Below are 23,122 nucleotides of genomic sequence, written 5' to 3' on the forward strand. Positions count from 1 at the left end.
GTTTTGTTAGAATGGTACTTGCCATTTTTGAACCACAGATTTAATAGTAGCGTACTGTAACTAGATAGCAACTTTTGGGTTTTAAATCTAAGCCTACTTAAAAACAAAAACAATTTGAAAATTTTGCTTTGATTAGACTACTGTAAGACTAAATTGCACAATTCTCTTAAAACTATAATTCTCTTGTTGTATGCCGTAAGTTTTCCTTTTGGCATGCTTTACACGAATCATAATTTTAAGTGCAATATATAAAACTGTGTTCAGATATAATAGTAAAGATATTAAAGATAGTGGTTGTGAGGTCTTAATAAAATCCATCCAAACAATGAACATTTCCTTTTTAGGGAAAGGTATCAGATTAGCACCTAAATGTATGATGTAGCTTAGTATTTGTTGTTTAACCACTAATAATTATACTACTATTGTTACAGCCATAGATCAAAGCAGATATACTGTATTTGCATATTCTGTATCTGCTACTTTGAAAATACATGTTATTATGTATATCCAATGTTAATGATGTATTTGTAGTTAATATCAGTGGTGATCATTATTTTCTTGTAGCAGAATTCATCCTTAATTTCTTTTAATGTTTTGGGAACTATTAGCGTGAACATATATAACATAAATAGCATTAAAAATGTTACCTTTTTTTAAAAATCAAAATTGCTTTAAGATTTTATTTTACTTAAACACTTAAAAAAACAAATGTCTACTGATTCATATCCAGAAGTCTTATAAGAAGTCATATCCAAAATGTCTTTTCCTTAATTTGCTTTTGATGGTGCTGGGGATTAAATCCAGGGCTTAATATATGGGCTCTTCCACTCATCTGTACCACTGAACTTGTCCCTAGATCTGCTTAATAAATACTGAATTATGTTATATTAACAACTGTTGTATGTTGTTAAGCACATATTAAGTGTGTGCCATGTACTAGTTGCTTTTTAGGTGCTGCAGTTGAGTGATTAGTGATAAAGTCCCTGTCCACTTTTTTTTTGTGAAGCAGATAATAAACACATAAAGTAATTTTATATGCTTTTTTTTGTTTTGAAATAGGGTGCTACCAACTAGCTCAGGGCTGGCTTTGAAAGCTTTCCTCCTGTCTCAGCCTGAGTGTGTGCCATTTTTTCCCCCTCGTCCTCTCTCTTTTTTTTTTTTCCTCCCCCCAAAGAAAATAGTGGCGTTCAAGTGGAAGGATACTCTTTTATTTTGGTGCCAGGCCTGGGCTTGAACTCATGGTCCCTGAGCTTTTGTGTTCAAAGCTAGTGCTCTGCCACTTGAGCCACAGCACTTCTGGGATTTTCAGTGGTTAATTGGAGATATGAGTCTCTCAACTTTTCTTCCTGGGCTGGGTTTGAACCATGATGCTCAGATCTCAGCATCGTGAATTGCTAAGATTATAGGCATGAGCCTATAATTTTGACCTCCTGGCTGAAAATAGACATTAACAGCCTTCTGCTATGCTCTGAATGTTTGTGTCGCCCAAATTTGTATGTTGAGATCCCAACCCCCAAGGTGATGGTAATAGTAGGTGTGGATCCTGTGGTATTATTAGGTGTGGGGAATATGGGAGGTAATTAGGCTATGAGGACTCAGTGAGAATGAAAGAGATTAATGTCCTTATGAATAAAGCTGAAAAGAGATTCCTTGCTCCTTTCTCAATGTGATGTGCAGTGAAAATGAACAGTCAGATTCAGGAAGCAGATCCTTAGTAGACAGCAAATCTGCCACATCCATGTTCTAGAAATAAATTTCTGTTTAAGCCACCCTGTTTGTCGTATTTTGTAGTGGCTGGTCAAATGGACTCAGATACCTTTTTAAGATGAATTTGAGTTGAGACTGGAAAAGTAAGAAGGTACCTGCCCGAGAAAGACCAAGGGAACTCTCTCTCGCTCGCCCTCTCCCTCCCTCCCTCCCTCCCTCCCTCCCTCCCTCTCTCTTTCCCTCCCTCCCTCCCTCCCTTGCTTCCTTTTGCCAGTCCTAGGGCTTAGACTTAGGGCCTGCTGAACACTGTCCCTAGCTTGTTTTTTGCTCAAGGCTAGCACTACCACTTGAGCCACAGCACCCACTTCTTTTTCTGTATATGTGGTGCTGAGGAATTGAACCCAGGGCTTCATGCATACTAGGCGGAGCACTCTACCACTAAGCCACATTCCGGCCCCGGGAACACTGTCTTGACAGTGAGAACAGCAAAGTTTAGACTCCCTTGAATTAGAAAAGGTCTTGCATGTTGAAGGACCTGCACTTCCTGAGGGAAAAGAAGGCTTAAAATGAGATTTGAGTGATATATACCTTGTAGGCCATAAAAAAAAACAAAACCACAAAAAACAAAACTTTTACTATCTTTTGGGTTGTGAACCCAAGGCCTTGCTCATATAAGCAAACACTCTTCCAATGAACTACATCCCTATCCCTATCCCTACCCCTATCCCTTTAAATTGGAATCAGAGAGAGAGAGAGAGAGAAACTATGAGTTTAGGTAAGCAACAGTCTTACTTTATTTATGTGGTGCTGGGATTGAACTCTGGGCTCGGCAACCTTTCTACTGCCTAAAAGGGTGTTATGCCACGAATTCTTTTTTATTTGGGTTTTTCAGATATAATCTGGGATAACTCCCTGGAATAACTTCTTAACTAATCCTCCAACTTCTGCCTCTAGAGCAGCTAGAACCAGAGATACATGCCACCACTTTTGGCTTGCTTATCTTCTTAAGGGTGAAGTGTGGTTACCCCTTGATTCATACAAAATGATGTTATTGTGTGTTTTTGTGGGCAACCAAATTCTAAATAACAACCTTCAAATATGTAAGGAAAACTTACTTTAAAAGAGCCTGTATTAAAACCTTGTTGGGAATAGTGGTACACATCTATAATGCTAGCTACTTGGAAGACCCAAGCAGGAAGAGTACAAAGTTGAGGCCATCTGAACAACTATGAGACCTTATTTCTAAATAAAAAGAGCTGGGAATGTAGCTTATGGCTAGAGTGCTTGCCTAGCGTTGGTAAAGTTCAACTGGATTCAACTTCCTAGTACCACAAAAATAAAAAGCAAATCCTTATCTTTAATAACCCTTAAAACATATAACCTAATGTATCTTGCAAAGATCAAAATGTTCAAAGCATTCTTGTTAGGTTAAAGGTGGGTATGTGTGTAGCTTAGTCCAATCTTAGGCTAAGAAGCAGATTGGAAATTTAGAAAGTATTCTAAAAATATCTTTCTAAATATAGCTTGGCCATTGACCTACATATTCTTTTCTTAGAAATGAGGATTATGAATTTCAGGTTAGCTATGAACAGTAATTAATGGAAATAATTAAAATGTTCTGAAAAGCTAACTAGGATTGTTTAGAGATAATTGTCAATGTAGATAGGCCATTTGTTCTGTGTAATGTTTTAAAACTGCAACTCTTCCCCCCCCCCCGCCCTCATGCTCCACTACTAAAGTATACCCTAGCTCCCAAATTACAGCCTTTAAAAACCAAATGTGCCTGGTATCCACTGGTACCATACATCTAACTCTCAGGAGGCTGAGACTTGGAGGATCACCATTTGAGGGCAGCCTGGGCAGAAAAGTTTGTGAGACTCCATCTCCCAGTAACTACTCCCCCCAAAAAAACAAAACAAAACAAAACAAAAACAAAACACCAAGCCAGGTTGGAGATGTAGCTCAAGTGTTTAGAGCATTAGACATGAGCTAGAAAGCTAAAGGAGAATGTGAGACCCTGGTACCACCAAACCAAAACTCAAAACTTTTTATATCATTTGAAGTGTTAGGTTTTCTTCATATATGCATAACAGTGATTGAGGTGGTTTTGTGTTTTTTTATTGTTAGCACAAAGGTGATATACAGGCGGGTTATAGTTATGTAAAGTCAGGTAAAGAATACATTTTTTTTTGGACAGTATCACCTCTTTGTTTTGTGTCATTTGTTTTTTGTTTTGTGCTTGGGATCATATTGAAATTTTATTTGTGATTTTTTTTTTAGTGCTTGGGATTGAATCCAGACTGCTAGATCTAAGTACTCTACTACAGGGCTAAGTCCCCAGTGTGTGTGTAGTTTGAGTTTTGAATGTTAAGTCAGTTTTTCATTTCTAAGACAGTACTACTTGACTATAATATCTTTTTTTTGCATAAAAATGGTCCCAAAATTTAATAGAATAATTTAGTAATAAACCATTATCTCTCACAGTCTTTTAGAGTCAGGTGTTCAGGAGCAACTAGTTGACCAATTTTGACTCTATCATGAGTTTGCAGTCAAGTCAGTTGAGGATTGTACCATCTGTAAAGGTTTAATCTGTTTGCAAAGTGACTCACTCACTTCTAATGTAAGCCTTCTAATGTAAGCTTCTAATGTAAGCCTTAGTCCTTGCCATGTAGACCTTTCCAGGGCTGACTGTCCTAGAGTCTTGGTTGCAGTTACATAGAGAGAGTCAAGTGAGACCAGAGAACAAGTAAGCCTGATAGTAACTGCCTTCTTTATGACCTCACCATGGAAATTATAGGACATGACTTCTACCCATCTTTTATTAGATATAGCCATTAAATAAAGCCTGTTCTAGGGAATAGAGAGATGATAAAGGTTTGTTGCTAAAGTTACCTTTTGTTTTGTTTTTGCCAGTCCTGGGGCTTGAACTCAGGGCCTGAGCACTGTCCCAGGCTTCTTTTTGCTCAAGGCTAGCACTCTGCCACTTGAGACACAGTGCCTCTTCTGGCTTTTTCTATATATGCGGTGCTGAGGAATCGAACCCAGGGCTTCCTGTATACAAGGCGAGCACTTTACCACTAGGCCATATTCCCAGCCCTAATGTTACTTTTTTTACTCTTTTTGTTTGAACTCTGAGGCTTTATGCTTGTTTGGCTACCTCCACAACTACACCTCTAGCCCTGCATTTTGCTGATTATTTTTGGAAATAGAGTCTCACAGACTTTTCTGCTCGGTTTGCCTTTGAACTTCCTGAGTAGCTAGAATTAATAGGGGTGAGCTCCTGGTACCTGGGTAGGCATTACCTTTTAAAGTGAGGACTATCAAGATTTTGTGAACTTTTTATTTGTTTTTTAGTGCTAGGGATTATACCCAAGGACACATATGTTCTAGGCAAGTACTCTACCCAGTGAACAGTTTTTTCATACCATCAGTTCCTGGTTTTTGGCTCCCATATTCCAGACACCCTTATATCCTAAGATCCCCCAAAAGTGTCATCCTTTTTGACATATATTCAGTCTAGTAGCATTTAAATCAGGCTTAAGAGTAGTTGAAGTTTCTAAAGTCTCCCAGGGTAGCCCAGGCTGGTCTGCAATTCAGACTGTTACCAGGCTGGCCTCAGATTTGTAATCTTCCTGCTTCCCCTATCCAAGTGCCGAGATTCATGGGCCTTCACTACCATGCCTGGCTCCATCACTTACTTTTTTTTTATACTCCATTATGGGTATTTTCTTCAAATCTGTTTTCTAGTTTATTAGTTTTCTTTTCAGCTCGAATCTGTTCTTTTCCTCTTGTGTTTCCATTTTTGAGAATACTGTTTGGTCCTTTTCAAATATGTGTTTTTGTGTGTGTGTGTGTGTGTGTGTGTGTGTGTGTGTGTGTGTGTGTGTGTGTGTTTGTGTGTGTATTTAATAGTGTAGATTTTTATTTGACTTTGATTTAAGAAACAAACTTTAAATCAGCACAGTTATGAAAAATTAACTGATATGCACGTTAACCCCATATTAAAATAGAAGGGAGAGCTGGGGGGCTTGGTTCAAGTGGTAGAGTGCCCCGAATTTAAGTCCCAGTAAGACACACAAAGGTATGTATATAGGTGGTGATGTAAGCCTACTAATATTGTCACTTGGGAGGCTAAAGCAAGAATAAAGTTCTGGCCACCCTGGGCTACAGACCTGTCTTGAGGAGAAAAAACAGTGGTCAGTTAAATGTCCAAACTTAGTAGACACAAACATTTTTCTCTGACTGGTTGAAATCTTTCAAACACAACTTTGTCTTTTTTTTTTTTTGGCCAGTCCTGGGCCTTGGACTCAGGGCCTGAGCACTGTCCCTGGCTTCTTCCCGCTCAAGGCTAGCACTCTGCCACTTGAGCCACAGCGCCGCTTCTGGCCGTTTTCTGTATATGTGGTGCTGGGGAATCGAACCTAGGGCCTCGTGTATCCGAGGCAGGCACTCCTGCCACTAGGCTATATCCCCAGCCCCTCAAACACAACTTTGAACTGATCCAGAGATCAACAGCATATGGGCATGCTTAATATAAAGAGTTTGTTTCCTTGGTACCACTACTTTGATGATGCCTAGACTAGCATCATGTCTGTTGCTTCAGTTGTACTCAAGTTGTTTCATGTGCAGACTTTCTGTTAAACTCAGTGTTGCCCTATCTCTGATGCTGGCCCATCTCTCCTTGCCTGCTTTCATATTCAGCCCAGTAGTTGTAGAGTTATATTGCTTTTTGCTTTCATTGAGAAACACACTTTTTGCCAGTTCTGGGGCTTGGACTGTCCCTGGCTTCTTTTTCTCAAGGCTAGCACTTTACCTCTTGAGCCACAGCGCCACTTCTGGCTTTTTCTGTTTCTGTTTATCTAACCCAGGGAGGGCTTCATTCATGCTAGGCAAGCACACTCTACCTCTAAGTCATATTCCCATCCCTTATTGATAATTTTTCTTTCTCTTTTTTTCCTTCTTCCTTTCTAAGAAGCTTAGAGCTGTGTCACACCAGATCTGCACTGTCATAGCCTACATTGTCAGCTATTATGATTGATAGAGATGGAGTTTTTTGGGCTTTTCTGATAGTTTCTGTCATTTTAGTGCTTTTGTTTTCTTTTCTTTCATCTATGAGATGCCATATAAAATAAGGCTTAGACGACAAGAGAAAATACTGCCAGCTGCCCTGAGCAGTATCAACTTGGTATTGTTATCAGTGGCCATGTTCAAAGCACTCTGGACTTTTTGCTCTAGATTTAGTAAGGTTATTTTGTGGGTAACAAGCTGTATGTGAAGCTGTCTAGCTTCCTGGAAAAATACAGATCTCTTTCTCTAGGCACTCTCTGCTGCTCACTGAAACGCAACCACTTGCCAAAAGCCTGGTCTCTACTGTCATAAATGTTTTTCATTTTTTCTTCATCACCTGTCTGTACATTCATTTCATGTCTGTACATTGGTTGCTCATTAGCTGTTTGCATTTCCATGAATGGATATGTACCTTTCTGTCTGTTTCTGTCTCTTTCAGCCCCATGGTCCAACAAAGCTCCCATGGGCTTCTCTGCTGCCATATCAGATGCGAGGTGGTCTCTGGACCCTGCCCAATGGGGTGCAGTTCCTCAGAACTCTCATTAAAGTCTTGCTGTTAATGCGAATGGGACTCCTAGGTATAGTTTTGTTTTGTTTTTGGTACTGGGACTGGTGCTTGAACCAAAGGCTAATACTCTTCTTGCTCAGCTTTCTTGCTCACAGCTAGTAGTCTGACACTTGAAGTGTGCCTCCAACCTGGCTTTTCTTTTCAGTAGTTATTTTTTAATGTTCTCATTATTATAGAAGTGATGTACAGAGGAATTGCAGTTTCCTAAGTAAAGCAATGAGTATATTTCCTTTTGGACAATGTCACCCCTTCCTTTGCTTTCCCAACCTGCCTTTTTGCTGGTTAGTTGGAGATGGAGTGTTTTGGGCTTTTCTGCCCCAACTGGCTTTTCTTTTTCTTTTTCTTTTTCTTTTTCTTTTGCCAGTCCTGGGCCTTGGACTCAGGGCCTGAGCACTGTCCCTGGCTTCTTTTTGCTCAAGGCTAGCACTCTGCCACTTGAGTCACAGCGCCACTTCTGGCCATTTTCTTTATATGTGGTGCTGGGGAATCGAACCCGGGGCTTCATGTATACGAGGCAAGTGCTCTTGCCACTAGGCTATATCCCCAGCCCCCCAACTGGCTTTTCAAACCACAATTCTCCAGGCCTCAGTCTTGTGGGTAGCCAAGATTACAGAGGCATGACCCACTGGTACCTGGTTATGGAGGAGTGTCTTGATACTTTGTTTAACAAGGTCCATATTCTTTAGACTTGAGACACTACCATGTTTTTCCTGAACTTCTGGTTGCCATTAAACAACTGATTGTTTTTGGACTTAGGGTCTTTACTAATAATGATGAGTGCCTTAGGTAGAGGTCTTGGAGAAGCTGTTCTTAGTGGGCCTGGAGATGTGTTTCCTGGCATTGTTGGGAGGGGACCTATTAATGCAATCTCTCTATTTCTCACTGTTGAAGAACTAATTGGATCCCTTGAAGTTCACCAGATGCTGCTTGGGCTCCCATGTGTTATCCTTGCTATTGTAGCCTTTACACCAAACCACATATCTGTCTTCTCATTTTGTTTCTCCTTTGTTAATAGTCCTTCCAATGGTTTTTGTGGGCAAAAGCTTTCTTGGACTATCAGTACTCATTGGCCCTCTGTAAAGTCTTTTTTTTTTTTCTTAAATAAAGAGCCATATGTAGATTATTGTTTCATATAAGAGAGAAAAGTTGGAATTTATTGTCTGGTAGTATATAGCTTGTACAATGGGGAACAGCAGTTTAAAATTTAACTGGATCTGGATGCCAGTGGGTCTGCCTATAATCTTAGCTATTTAGGAGGTGGTGATCTCAGGATCTTAGTTTGAAGCTAGCCCTGGCAAAAACGTGTGTGAGACTCTTATTTCCAATTAACTACCAAAAAGTCAGAAATGGAGTTATGGCTCAAGTGGTAGAACACTAGTTCAAAGTGGAAAAGCTGGACATAGTGTCTAGGCTCTGAGTTCAAGACCTAGTACCAGCGCACATATACTGAAAGTTAACTGGTTAATGTAGATATGTTTGAGATATTAGTTATTTGTATTTCTTACAGTTCTAAGGTGGTGATAAAAAATAGTTTGCGGGGTGCAATCAATTAGAATGCTTTTCCCCCCTTTATACTGGGTTTTTAAACTCAAGGTCTTATGCTTGTCTTACCACTTGGACCATGCTCTTATCCATAGAATGTCCTTTATTATTATTTTTAAACATGACTACCTAAAAATAGTTTTATTGTTATTATTAAGGTGTTGTACAGAGGGCCTACCATTTCAGAAGTCAGGTAGTGAGTATATTTCTTTTTCCGGACAATGTCACTCCTTTGGCTACTGTTTTAAAGCAAAATCTTACTAACAATAACAGTAGTATTGGTTGATTGATTGTAGAGCTGGTATAGAACCCTGGTCCTTATGTAGTTACTGAACTACATTCTTATCTCAATAATATATCATTTAATGAGTTGGGCTTTTTGCCAGCTTGTGGTTTCAACAGAAAAGTCTCTGTGGCAACAGTAAAGTTGTAACTTCAACAGTAAAGTTGTAACTTCAGATGATTTGTTTGAATATTGTCAGGACAATACAGTTTTAGTTCCATTTTAATAGGACCATTGTGTCATTGTACTTGTGTTAATGATGATTGTTCATAAGGATGTAAAATTGAAAGTGGTAAAGGCAAGTCTTTCTTCTTTTGAGTGCTTAGTGATTTTATATATCACTATGTCAAAATCTTCAGGACCCTGTCTTGTATTGTTTGGTCTTAGGTAAGACTCCTTAATCATGATTCTTTTTCACAATTCAAAATCTTCAGGAAGTTGTTAACCATCTTAGAAGAGCTGTTAAAGAACGTAGGCTTCTTTCTCTGTGTGTCTTATACACAGCTTCATGTCTTTTATGTCTCTAGAGATAATTTCTTGTCTGTTACTTTATGCACGACTGCAACTTTTTTTTCATGTAAATGTTAAAAGTGTTTCTCTGTTGACTGTGCTTTTCCCTGTAGACTATGCCTTTTCTCTCCACCTGTCCTTGTATGGATGTTTCCAAATTTGTATCCCTCCCCTCATTAAACCTAAGGCCTCACGCATCCTCCCGAGTCTCATGTATATATATTTTCTTTGAGAATTGAATCTTTTGTTTTCTTTATTTTTCGTCCTCTCTCTCTCTCTCTTTCTCTCTCTCTCTCTCTCTCTCTCTCTCTCTCTCTCTCTCTCTCTCTCTGTGTGTGTGTGTGTGTGTGTCCTGGGGCTTGAACTCAAGACTTGGGCATTCTCCCTGAGTTCTTTTGCTTAAGGCTAGAGCTCTACCACATTGAGCCACAGTACCACTTCTGGTTTTCTGGTGGTTAATTGGAGATAAGAGTCTCTGGACTTTTCTGTGTGATCCTCAGATCTCAACCTCCTGAGTAGCTAGGATTACAGGTGTGAGCGATCAGTACCGGGCCATATTTTTCATTTTCTTTATTATTATTTTTTCCCCTTGAGTCAGGATAGTTCAGGGTATCTTTCAACTTGTGATCTTCTTGCTTCTGGTGTTATAGGTGTGAACCACCATGCCAGGCTCCTTTACCTTCCTTTTTTTTTTTTCTTTTAAACTTGATTTTTTAGTGATGGTTTCTGTCATTTATAGTATAGGTTAGTGATCAGCCAGTGATTAGACAAGTTATAAACACCTTGAGTCAGTAAGACTTTATTCTCTCTTGTTGAATCTGTATGTGGATAGAGGGGAGAGCATTTTAAAGGTGAGTTTTGTTTTTTTTAAATCTACCTGCAGCTTTCACTTCCTGAAATGCTTTTGACATCATACTTTCTTCAATCTAGTTGGGCCTTGAGTACTCTGTTTATTGATGAAATGGTCATATGCATTTATAATGCTTGTATGTAGGTGTGATTTACTGCTGTGCATTGAAATGAGATTTCTTTGTCAGTATATACCTGTAGATAGTCAGGTCTTGCCCTATCTTGTGACTGCATCAACTCCCACCGTCCTTATTAGAAATTCATCAGTTCTCAAACATCCACACTTAAATGTATTTTTTTTCTTTTTCTTTCTTTCTTTTGGGGTGGTTATTTGCTTTTTATGCTGGTACTGGGGCTTGGTCTCAGGGCCCCAGTATTCTTCCACTTGAACCACAGCTCAACTTCCCACTCTTTGGAGGTTAGTTGGAAAAAAGGGCTAATTGGCACTCGGTAGAGCACCATCCTTGTGCAACAAGCTAAGGGACAGTACCCAGGCCCTGAATTCAAGCCCCTTAGTTGTAACCCTTCCAGCATCCTCCCCCCCAAAAAAGTTAAAATAATTATTAGGAAATGGAAATGCTATCTAATCTTCATAATAATATCAAATTGAGTTACTAATTGATTACCTACTTTCTAGTTTTTCCTTTCTCTTTTTTGGTCAGGGTCCAGGCAAGCTTGGATCCTCTGCCTCAGCCTCTTGAGTGCTGAGATTACAGGCATGTACCACACACCCAAGCTATACCAGACTCTTCTGAGAGTCCATTCCCCTGGTCCTACAGCTTTGTACTTAACTATTGGAGTCATTAAAATAATTTATTTGCACACGCTTCCTTTTTTTTTTCTTTGTTCTGCTTGCTTGACCAAACAGTTTTAGTTAAATACAAATTCTGTCATCTCTGCACTTGGATTCATAGAGCTATACTTAAGAAACACATCAACATGTACCAGTCTTTAAGTATATGACAGCTACTCTTAGAATGAGTCCTTACTGTTGCCTAGAAATTACATACTTTACTTCCCTAGTTTTTTCAGATTACTAATATTGTTTCATATCTGATCCTCTGAGCAGTGTCATCACTATCAGTATCAGTCAGCTTTGTGCCAATTCTGTGACATTTCTGATATAGATGTCTTAAGAAAAAGGATTTATTTAGTTCACAGTTTAAGGGCTGAGAGTCCAGATGGGTTAACACTGGAATTGTTTGCATTGTTCTGTCAGTATATACATATAAGATTACATGTGTGAGGGCTCTTCACAGACACATATGAAGGATTTTCCTCATGACTTCACATGAGTGATTCCATTATGATGATTCCAATATTATGCCATATTTTCCCTTTTCATGAAGATCTCTGTTTCTGAAAGCATTACTTGTCAGCCATTCTGAGATGATTAGTTTTGATTATTTATGGAAGGCAGGATGAACCTGTTCTATTTCTCTGATCTTACACTGGGGGAAAGTAATTAAAAATTGACATTAAAATCCTTTATATGCTGTGGGTGGTGGTATGCCCTATAATCCAGCATTTAGGAGGCTGAGAAGGGAGATCGTGAGTTCAAGGCCAGTCTTAGCTACATGTGGAGTTCAGACCACTGAGAAAGAAAAGTCCCCCAAACCTTTATAGCCACATTTGAGCAGAATTCCAGCAGCGTAGCTTTCAGGATTTCACTGTCAAATTTAATTTTGTCTTGTTTTGTAGGCTTGGCTATCATTGCAAAATGTTGGGTCAACATTACTCTGTTAATAGTTGTACTTTTTCAGAAATTTAATAGGCCCAAAGTTTAAAAAGGTTAATACAGAGTACAGTTATTAGTAATAATATAATATTTTTTTTGTGTGCCAGAAACCTAGGCCTAAAAGCATCTAAACAAATCCAGTGACTGAGAAGGGCTGTTTGTAGCTATGTGGCTTGTTCCCTTAATTTGTATAATTGAGTTTCAACTTCCCCAGGGGAATATACTGAGGTATCACCAATAGCACAGACTCCACCTTGTTCAGCTAGCATGTAAGTAATCATGAGATAGTCTGTTATACAAAACCACTGTAGCAAGAGAATTTAATGAAGGTTACTGTGAGGCAGTAGCCTTTGTAGTGGAGTCTGCTATATAGTGAATAGACTCCTTATGTCTTCATTAGTAGTTATGGCATACCATGGTCCAAGAGAACCTAATCTGGAGTCCCATGCTCCACCAGGTAACTCATTTTTGGCCCATTGGTGTGATGAGACTGGGCCGGACCAGTGACTAGTTTTGAATATGACAACAAAGTGGTGAAGAGTCCTGTGAAAGAAGGTAGTAATATCTAGAGAAAGAGATGTAAGGCAAGATAGACAGGAGGAGGATATTAGAAATGGAATGATGGACTCAGTTGAGTGTAAGGGGTTGTGAGAGCCAAGGAACAATCAATCATAGCAGATTACATGGAGGTGAGAGTGACAGGAGCTGTGTGTGGGTGTGTAATATCACACAGGAATGGGCTGCTTTTAGATTGGAGGAGAAAACAGCATGTGAGAGAATGTGGTTCTAATAGAACTTGCATATGTGGTACTTTACTGTAAATTCGCTGTGAATATTAATCTAGAAGTTTGAGAGCCTCTTACCCCCTATACATAATTCAATTCACATAACATTTTTAACATTTTCTACTACTATGTGACAATCTTTTATGTAACTCCTCCCCTACCAAAACTACTAAGTGTAGTAAATAGCCTTGTTATTTGTAAAGCTTAAGCTTTAAGTATGGCATCTTTTCCTCCTGTGTTAGGTAATTTTATTTTGATTCCACTACAGAGAGTTTTGTTGTAGCTTGGATTTTTAGCTTTCTATGACTTTACCCACTAATATGTAATTATAACAAAATTCTTCTATGAGAGAAAGCCTAGTAGAATTCACTGACTAAAATGAACTTAAATAAACAGTACAGTGTCTTGGTCAGACAAAAGTAAAACTCCTTTTTCTTTAGAAGACTTTACTTAGAAAGTTTTTTTTTTGCCAGTCCTGGGGCTTGAACTCAGGGCCTGAGCACTGTCCCTGAGCTTCTTTTACTCAAGGCTAGCACCCTACCACTTGAGCCACAGTACCACTTCCAGCCTTTTCTGGTTTATGTGGTACTGAGGTATCGACAAGGCTTTGTGTGTACTAGGTAAATACTCTACCACTAAGCCACATTCCCAGCCCTTTACATAGAATTTTGAAAGATAATTCTTGTAAATGATTGTAAATTCAAGAAGTATAAAACTGTACAATGTCAAGTCTTGTATTTCCTCATTCATATTTTCCTTTCTCAAGGCAGCTGGTATTACCATTTTTAACTATCTTTCAGATTCTGTGCTTGATATAAAAGAACTCACTGTTTTTGTATTCATTTATTTATAATTACATTATTGCCTTTACTTAAATAAAATATTATACCTTTTTTGTTCATTTAAATTTTCTTAGGAAGAGATACGAGGATTGTGGCTTGAGGCCAGCCCGGGTGAGACCCTGTCTCAAAAAATAAGTCAGACTTGATGATGAAGGCTGGATGGAATCCTAGCTATTTAGGAAGTAGAAATAAGAGGATGGTAGACAGAGGCTGACCTATGAAAAAGTGTGAGACCCTGTATGAAAAATAAACTGAATGGTAGTAGAGTGAGTATCTAGCAAGAGGGAGGCTCCTGAGTTCAGTCCTCATTACTACCCCCCCCCCCCCCCCCCGCCCTTTTCAACCAAAAGACTTTTTGGGGAAGAGATTCAGAATTGCTGCATATTACTATATAAAAAGCTTGCTCATTCTTTTTTGTGTGTCAGTACTGGGGCTTTACCTCAGGGCCTGGTCATTGTCCCTGAGCTCTTTTGCTCAAGGCTAGTGCTCTTGAGCCACTTGAACCCCAGATCCACTTCCTGCCTTTTCTAGTTAATTGAAAGTATGAGTCTAGTAGACTTTCTTGCCCTGGCAGGCTTTGTACTGTGATCCTCAGATCTGCTTCCTGAGTAGCTAGGATTATAGGTATGCGCCACCAGTGCCTAACTAATTTGCTCATTCTTTTTATTTTTTTCTCTTAATTTACTTCATTGTTGTTTTAGAGTGATATACACTAGAGTGATATACATATATCAGGTATTAAGTACATTTCCTTTTGCACCGTGTCATCTGTTCTCTCATTCTCTCCCATTCTTTTTCCCCCTTCTCCACTCATGTGTTGCATAGTTCACTTTCATCAATGTCCAGTGCAGCCAGTGTGTTCTGCTGCTCCACTTTTTCTGTTTTTCCTTTGATTCTGTGGCCTCCCCCTACTCTCCCGCAGATGTGTACGTGAGTATACTGTATATAAGATGAAGAATACAGTCGTTAAAAAAAGAAAAAAACTGCCAGGCACCGGTGGCTCATGCCTGTAATTCTAGCTACTTAGGAAGCTGAGATCTGAGAATTGTGGCTCAAAGCCAGCCCAGGCAGGAAAGTCCGTGAGACTCTTATCTCCAATTAACCACCAGAAAACTGGAAGTAGCACTGTGGCTCAAGTGGTAGAGCACCAACCTTGAGCTGAAGAGCTGAGGGACAGTGCCCAGGCCCAGAGTTCAAGCCCCATGACCAACAAAAAGAAAAAGAAAAAACTAATACAAAAATAGTTTCCATATATTATTGGAGTTCATTTCGGTATGTATATTATTTTATATACATATGAAAAGGTGCTTGGGTATTGTGCCTTTGTGATTCTCCCCTAAGACTCTTCTTTTGGTCTCACTGTATGTGAGTATGTAGAATTCTGTGTAATTTGTCATGTTGCGGTGTGCTTTTGTTTTTTTTTTTGGCCAGTCCTGGGCCTTGGACTCAGGGCCTGAGCACTGTCCCTGGCTTCTTCCCGCTCAAGGCTAGCACTCTGCCACTTGAGCCACAGCGCCGCTTCTGGCCGTTTTTTCTGTATATGTGGTGCTGGGGAATCGAACCTAGGGCCTCGTGTATCCGAGGCAGGCACTCTTGCCACTAGGCTATATCCCCAGCCCCTTGCGGTGTGTTTTAAGTCTAACACCCACATACCAGGGAAAACATGCTCTGTCTCTCTGATCTTACCTCACTTAATAGGATTTTTTTTCTAGTTCCATCCATTGCCCTGAAAATGATACTATTCTTTCTAATGGCTTTGTAAAATTCCATTCTATATAAGTACCTCATTTTTGGGATCTACTCATCTATTGTGGGGCATCTGGGTTTCCATATCTTGGCTATTGAGAATAGTGTAGTGCCGCAATGAACGTGGATGTGCAGGTGCACATCCTGGCTGTGATGCTCAGGGTAGATGCCAGAGATCCTGGAGTAGTATGGCTGGATGGTAGGGAAGTTCTACATTTAGTTTTTTTGAGGAACCTCCAGAGTGCTTTTCAGAGTAGATGTATTAGATTACATTCCCACCAACAGTTCAGTAGGGTTCCTTTTCCCCCACAATCCCCACCAGCATTTGTTATTAGAATTCAAAATGTTAGCCAGTGTAACCAGCATAGGATGGTATTTCAGGGTTGTTTTGGTTTGTATTTCCTGTATGGCCAGGGATGGTGAGCATTTCCTCATGTGTTTCTTTGCCATTCTTACCTCTTCTGAGAAGTCTCTTCTTAGCTCCCTTGCCCATTTAGTAATTGGGGTATTAAGTTTGGGAGGGGTTAGTTTCTTGATAATTCACTTATTCTTGTTTTGTTTTTTGCCAGTCCTGGGGCTTGAACTCAGGGCCTGAGCACTAGTGGTCCCTGGCTTCTTTTTGCTCAAGGCTAGCACTCTACTACTTGACCCACAGCGCCACTTTCAGCTTTTTCTATATATGTGATGCTGAGGAATCGAACCCAGGGCTTCATGTATACGAGGCGAGCACTTTTACCACTAGGTCATATTCCCAGCCCCTCGCTTATTCTTAATAGTTACATTGTGTAGGCATACTCTGATGAACCAACTGGTTCTATTCATGGTTGATTCAAGTTTTTTGTGATTGATTTGAGGGACTGGTGCGCGCGCGCGCACACACACACACACACACACACACAGTAGTGAAGATTAATTTGTGCTACCCATGCAGCTTAATTCCTGAAGAAGCAAGATTAATTTAGCTAAGCAATTAATTTTTAATTTTTTTTGGTGGTTCTAGGGACTGAACTCAGTTCTTGTACTTACTAGGCAAGTGCTCTTCCACTGAACTAAATTCCCACCCCAGATTTTAGCTTTTTATTGAATGTGATTAGTCAAAAAGACCAAAGCCCATGTCATCATTAAACTCCTTAGATTCTTCTTTCTTTGCTTCCACTTTCTTCTCAAGGGGTCACAGTCTTCTGCTGTTCTGGTGGCACCCACCAGCGGCAGGAGCAGACCCAACAGCCCCTTCATAGTAGATGAGGTTCTCATTGTTATTGGCCAGGGCCAAAAGGTTAAAATTTTATACCAGCTGCTTTAATGATGGTATTGATTTTATCCATGCAGAGTACCTCATTCTGCAGAATGAGAAGAGTAGATGTATGTGTGCTTGGAGATGAGTCCATGTTTTGTACAAATGTGGGGTTTGTGCTGATTGCAGTGGTGCTAGTTTTGCATGTAGTAAGGGCTTCATCCCAGTATGGCTTTAGTTTCATCAGAAGCTTGAGGAAAGGGGCAATGAATTTGTTATGTTGAAAAGGTTTAGTACCACTGCCTTTCAGAAATTAGATATTTGATATTTTGTAGTTGAGATTACTTTTGTTTGAGTATATATCTCACCTGTTTCACCTTAAAAAAATTTTTTTTTTTATGTGCCACCAAGGAATCAAATCCAGGGCCTCATGCATGCTAGGCAAGCATTCTACCACTAAGCCACATTCTCAGCCCCAGCCTTTTTAACATTAAAAAAAAAACTTTATTCTAGAATAGAAGGATGAACTCTTCTTTAGAAAATCTTGGGTTTATTTTTCTTACCTGGGTGTATTTTATATATATTGTGAGCATACTTCATGACACTTTTAGTTTAACTTTTATTACTCCCTCTGTTGGCTTTCAGAAGTATTACATTCCTTTTGAACCTGTGTTAAGAAAAACTTTATGCCTATTTTCATTCAACTAAAACATTAGTAATGATACAAATATGCTTATGAAGTAGGTACATATAGGAAAGTTTTAAATTAATAAATGTTCCAGTGCCTGTTTTTCATGATTGTATTAAGGAAAATGTCAGCAATTGAGAACAAAGTTATGAAGAGCAAAAATGGGGTATATAAGATATTCATGTTTACATTAAATAAAAAGTGGGCTGTCATGTTAGATCAGTGAAAGAATTTTTTCAGATATTTAAAAAGTTTTTGTGTACTATAGATAATCTGTCAGATAAGTTGGTCAAGACAGCTAATGGAGATGCCATATTGCATCTCAGTAGTCTACCAGTGAATTATTTGTGTCTGGGACATGTGGGACATCATAGTCTTTGCCTTCTGTAATATCACAGGTAGAGGTGGAGAATTTGACTTGCCTTGCACATACTGTAAAGATCACAGACTTGTGGTTAAAGATTATGTTCTGCACTTATGATTAGAGTTATATCTCTCACAATTATGGTTAGGATGTCATGTTCTAAATTCAGCATATAAAGTGTAAAATGCACATCCTATTTTTTTCTCTTATGAGTCATTCATAGAGCAGTTTTTTGTGTTCACAGAGTACTTGAATCGTATTTTACCATTGTGAAACAATATCTGACACTAGATACACATTCAGCATAGTGAGAGGGATATGGGAACTAGGAAGGACTAAGTAAACAGCTGAGGTAGGGGTGTGTGTGTGTGTGTGTGTGTGTGTGTGTGTGTGTGTGTGTGGTGCTAGTTCTGGGGCTTGAACTCAAGCTCTGAACTTTTTTGCTTAAGGCTAGAGCTCTACTACTTGAGCCACAGATCTACTTCCAGTGCTTTTGGTGGTTAGTTGGAGGTAAGCGTCTTACCTCACAGACTCTCTTGCCTGGGCCGGCTTCAAAACCTTAATCTTTAGATCTCAGCCTCTCTCTGAGCACTAGGATTACTGGTGTGAGCCACTGGTGCTCTCCTGTCTTTTCTCTTTTGAGATAGACTTAACTAGGTCAGGGTAATTTCGAACTTAAGATAACCCTGCTTCAGCCACACAAGTGCTAGGATTACAGGCATGTGGCACCAACACCTCACTGGTCTTTCTCTTAATTTCCTTGTTTAGCAGCTGCTTTTTAGAGGACAACAGGCAGATTTGATCCATGTAATTACTGATTGTTTCTTTACCAAATGTATGTAGCTTATTTTTTTTTTGTTTTTTATTTGACCTTTCTTTTTCACAACTTCCTCACCTCCTTTCTTTAAAGAATTGAGTAAAAAGTAAATCATTGTAGCTAACCAGTGTTTTTGACTAGTTTTTTGTTTGTAACTTGTAGTCTTTTTTAAGGTTTTTATTTTTTAATTTTTATTATAAAGGTGATGTAAGGGGCTGTAGTAACATAAGTCAGGTAATAAGTACATTTCTTTTTGGACAGTATCACCCCTTCTCTTGCTGACTAGGCTTTATTCTTTTTTTTTTTTTTTAATAGAACCCAAGGTTCTATTCCTTAGGACCACATAAACAGAAAAGGCCAGAAATGGTACTGTGGCTCAAGTGGTAGCGTTCTAGTCTTGAGCAAAAGAAGCTCAGAGACAGTACCTAAGCCTTGAGTTTAAGCCCCAGGACTGGCAAAAAAACAAAACTATCCTTGCAGTCTTTTCTCAGGCAATTGACATACTGAGTGGTTATACTCTGGCAGGGTTGGAAAGTGGGGGTGTAATTATTAATTTCCTTTTAGCCACTGATTTCTGTCGTTTCCCACCCCCCCTCAACTGGCTTTACCTTTGAAGCATTCTTTTCATTTGTATTAAAATCAGGTATACATTTTAACTAAAATAATTTTCTTTGAAGATTACTTTCTTGAGTACTTTATTTAAAATAAAGTTTTTTTTTTTTTTTTTTTTTTTTTTTTTTTACTGGTACTGAAGATTGAATCCAAAGGCCTTTTGTGTTCTAAACAAGTGCTCTCCTACTGAGGCTCTGTTTCAAGTTGTAGACTTCAAAATCCTTACTTGGTTACTTGCTGGATTTGAAAGTTAAGTAACAGAGGAATAATATTGTACCAGTTTGGATACCTATGTCTGCTAGAATTTTGTAAATCCCTTGAAGTTGTAGAATTTGTAGATCAAACAAGCAGATAATAGGTACATATATTTTGAAGGCCATAGCTGTAACTTTTGCTACTTAGAAAAGTAGGCCTCTTGTGTTAATTAAATAATCTTCCATTTCTGTTCATTGATCTCATGTGTTTTCATACAGGCTTCCTGTTGCATCCTTGATACCATTTCCTAGACTCTGCTCCATGATTTAATGTGAAATTCTGAAATGAAGATGGAGGAGGCAGTGGGAAAAGTTGAAGAACTCATTGAGTCTGAAGTCCCACCAAAAACCTCTGAACAAGAGACAGCCAAGGAGGAAGATGGATCTGTAGAACTGGAATCTCAAGTTCAGAAAGATGGCGTAGCAGATTCTACAGTACTTTCTTCAATGCCCTGCTTGTTGATGGAACTGAGAAGGGACTCTTCTGAGTCTCAGTTAGCATCCACAGAGAGTGACAAGCCAACAACTGGCCGAGTCTATGAGAGTGACTCCTCTAATCATTGCATGCTTTCCCCTTCCTCTAGTGGTCACCTTGCTGATTCAGATACTTTGTCTTCTGCAGAAGAGAATGAACCATCCCAGACAGAAACAGCAGTAGAAGGAGACCCTTCAGGAGTATCTGGTGCCACAGTTGGGCGCAAGTCTAGGCGGTCCCGTTCTGAAAGTGAAACATCTACTATGGCTGCTAAGAAAAACCGGCAATCCAGTGATAAACAGAATGGCCGAGTTGCCAAAGTTAAAGGTCATCGGAGCCAAAAGCACAAGGAGAGGATCAGACTACTGAGGCAAAAGCGGGAGGCTGCTGCAAGGAAGAAGTACAATCTGCTACAGGACAGTAGTACCAGTGATAGTGACCTGACTTGTGACTCAAGCACAAGCTCATCAGATGATGACGAAGAAGTTTCAGGGAGCAGCAAGACAATCACTGCAGAGATACCAGGTAGAGGATGTTTTTTAAACTGACTGTAAAGCACCTGATAGCACTTCTCAGCTGTCAGGTTCAGTTAGATGAGTGACATTTGGAAAAAAAAAAATCCAGGAGACCTGCAGCTCTGTATATAAAATTGAAGACTGCAGTCTATTAACTAGACACGAATAATTCAAAATAAAAAACAAAACGTTCTAAATTTTCCTGTGCACTTTAGCACATCAGCAAAAACAAAAAACAAAAAGCAAATAAAACAAATGGATAATAGTAGAGGCAATATTATTTTTAAGTAATGGAATTTCTCACAAGTCTCTTTGTTTGTAACATATTTCCTGAACTTCCAGTATATTGCCTTTGTAGCACTGCTTAGATTTAATATTTACTGTTCAGCATTACTATTAAGTATGTTCTCCTCAGGAATAGGCACCTTGCTTTATCATATGGCCTCTGCACTTGAGCTTCTGGTGTCTGAAGTAACACTTTCTATCTTTTATTAAAGCTTCCTAATAATTATTCCTCTTAAAACAGTTGTTTTTGAGTTTCCCACATGATGCAATGAATGACAAGCTAGTTACCATTATTGTACTTTTTTTTTATCCTAAGTTGTTACATTGGAAAGAATCCCCCCACTCCAAATTTCTTCTTTATCCCCTAAGCTTTAGAATTGTCTAAACTTTGCTTGTTCTAGCTCTCATTGTTATAAGAATAGTACTCTTATTGGTAGTTTATTACATGTCTGATACATCTGCTTTCCCCTTATTATTATATTTGACTCTATAATACTGCAAAGGCAGTCTTGAGATTTATAGCAGAAGAAAAAAATGATGTCTAAATGGCTCTTAAATGGTGAAGTCTCATTATTGAAGACATGATTAGGAAGGTTTTGTAGACTACCTGAAGTTTAATAGATTACAACAGCATTGTTTATTGCTGTATTAAAGAGGAGGAAGTTTTTGGTTTTCTAAATTTTTACAGCTTACTATCTTTTTTCCCCTCCCCTAGTTTTCTGAAAGTTTCTGTTTTGACACATAAAAATACCATATTGCTGATATAACAAGATAATTTGAGAAAAATTATATTGGTTAATTAAACCTATACCTAACCAAACTAAGAGAAACTCAATAACAAGAATGATTAAAGAAAAAACACTAAAGGTGTTTAACTTATAATAATAAAAGTCTCAGTATATTAAGTTTGAGTTTTAAAAGTCTTTAGAAATGCTTTTTGCTGTTGTAATAACTATGTCGAATTCCTTTGGGAGTTCTTTATATTAAAATTACTAGGAGGGTGATTTAAATGAAACTTACAAGAGAAGCAGACTTTGGAATTGTTCTAAGGCAGGTTCTAGGTATATTTCAGTTTTATGGTTAATATTTTTTAAGCCTTATTAACACTTGTAAATTGTTCCTGTGTTCTTATACCCTGTTCTTATTTATTAATCAAAATATGATGGACTTCTTGATACCGTACTTAATTCTACTTACTAAATAGGTTTTTTATGCAACTACTTGAATACTTTGCCTTTTTGTGGAAAGGGAGAGTGTGTATAAACAAAATTCTCTTTAAAGGTAGAGAATTCCATTGTAGAGATGACATAAGAAGTGTCTTGTGCACACTCTCCCTGTTGACTTACACATATAGGTTTTTGTGCTTTGTTTATATTTTACCACCTTGACCATTGTTTAAAACTTCTGAAACATCAATGTTCTGTTTCTCATCTGTTATGAATTGTATATAAATTGAACACCAAAGTAAATTAATCTGAATCTATAATTTAGTTTCTATTTTTTATACTACCTAATAAGATTTTGGCTTTTGAAAGTATATAGCTGTTTCTAAGGTAATGATACAGAATTAGATGCTAGTTTTAAGATAAAGGCTTCTGAACTACGCTGTTTTGGGGAGGTGCCATTTGGACACGACAGATGTGAATGTTTTAATAATTATGCAAAGCAGCAAAGATGGAACAACCTCGAGTTAAAGCATTAGGAATTTCAGGTCAACCCATATTGTTATGTCTGAAAAATTGTGACATGTATTTTGAATATAACAATTGTGTTTACTTTAATTTCCTGAGTCCCATTATGACTTTGGGCAAGAGGGGAGGCACACACACCCTTATAGCAACAGCAGTTGTTGAAAAGTTGTATTATGAACTGATTTGAGTACAACAACATGGACATTCAGATGAACTTAAACTGGATGTGCCTAAGAGAATCTCCATCTATTTACACAGAATGGAAACCAAGTGGAAAAGTAAAAACTGAGATTCTTATTATACCGATCCATGGAGGTACAGCCAATTTAGTAATTCAGAAAATGCTTTATTTATAAACTTTTGTTTGGCAACAGCTTAAAAATTGAATGAGTTATCCTGAATGTACTCTACTCCAAGTTACTTAACAATTAGTATATTTTCTTTTAAGGAGTGCAAATGATGCAGACTAATACAGTGCATGATTATGTTTACTAATTTATTTTGATGTCTGAGCAACAGATATTTCTGAAGTTTTTTTTTAAAAGTCTAT

General features: G+C 38.5%; 1 protein-coding gene across 4 annotated transcripts in view; it reads left to right on the top strand.

The window, feature by feature from the left end:
• Positions 1 to 23,122, top strand: part of C15H18orf25 (chromosome 15 C18orf25 homolog) — an 83,227-nt gene that overhangs the window by 11,038 nt on the left and 49,067 nt on the right. For all 4 annotated transcript variants that reach the window (XM_048363710.1, XM_048363709.1, XM_048363713.1 and 1 more), the window contains exon 2: positions 19,826 to 20,606. In XM_048363710.1, the coding sequence (XP_048219667.1) occupies positions 19,892 to 20,606 (715 nt within the window). In that variant the 5' untranslated portion in view covers positions 19,826 to 19,891. The remainder of the gene's footprint in view (positions 1 to 19,825; positions 20,607 to 23,122) is intronic.

This window comes from Perognathus longimembris, chromosome 15 (assembly GCF_023159225.1).
Source record: "Perognathus longimembris pacificus isolate PPM17 chromosome 15, ASM2315922v1, whole genome shotgun sequence".
NCBI classification, from domain to species: domain Eukaryota; kingdom Metazoa; phylum Chordata; class Mammalia; order Rodentia; family Heteromyidae; genus Perognathus; species Perognathus longimembris.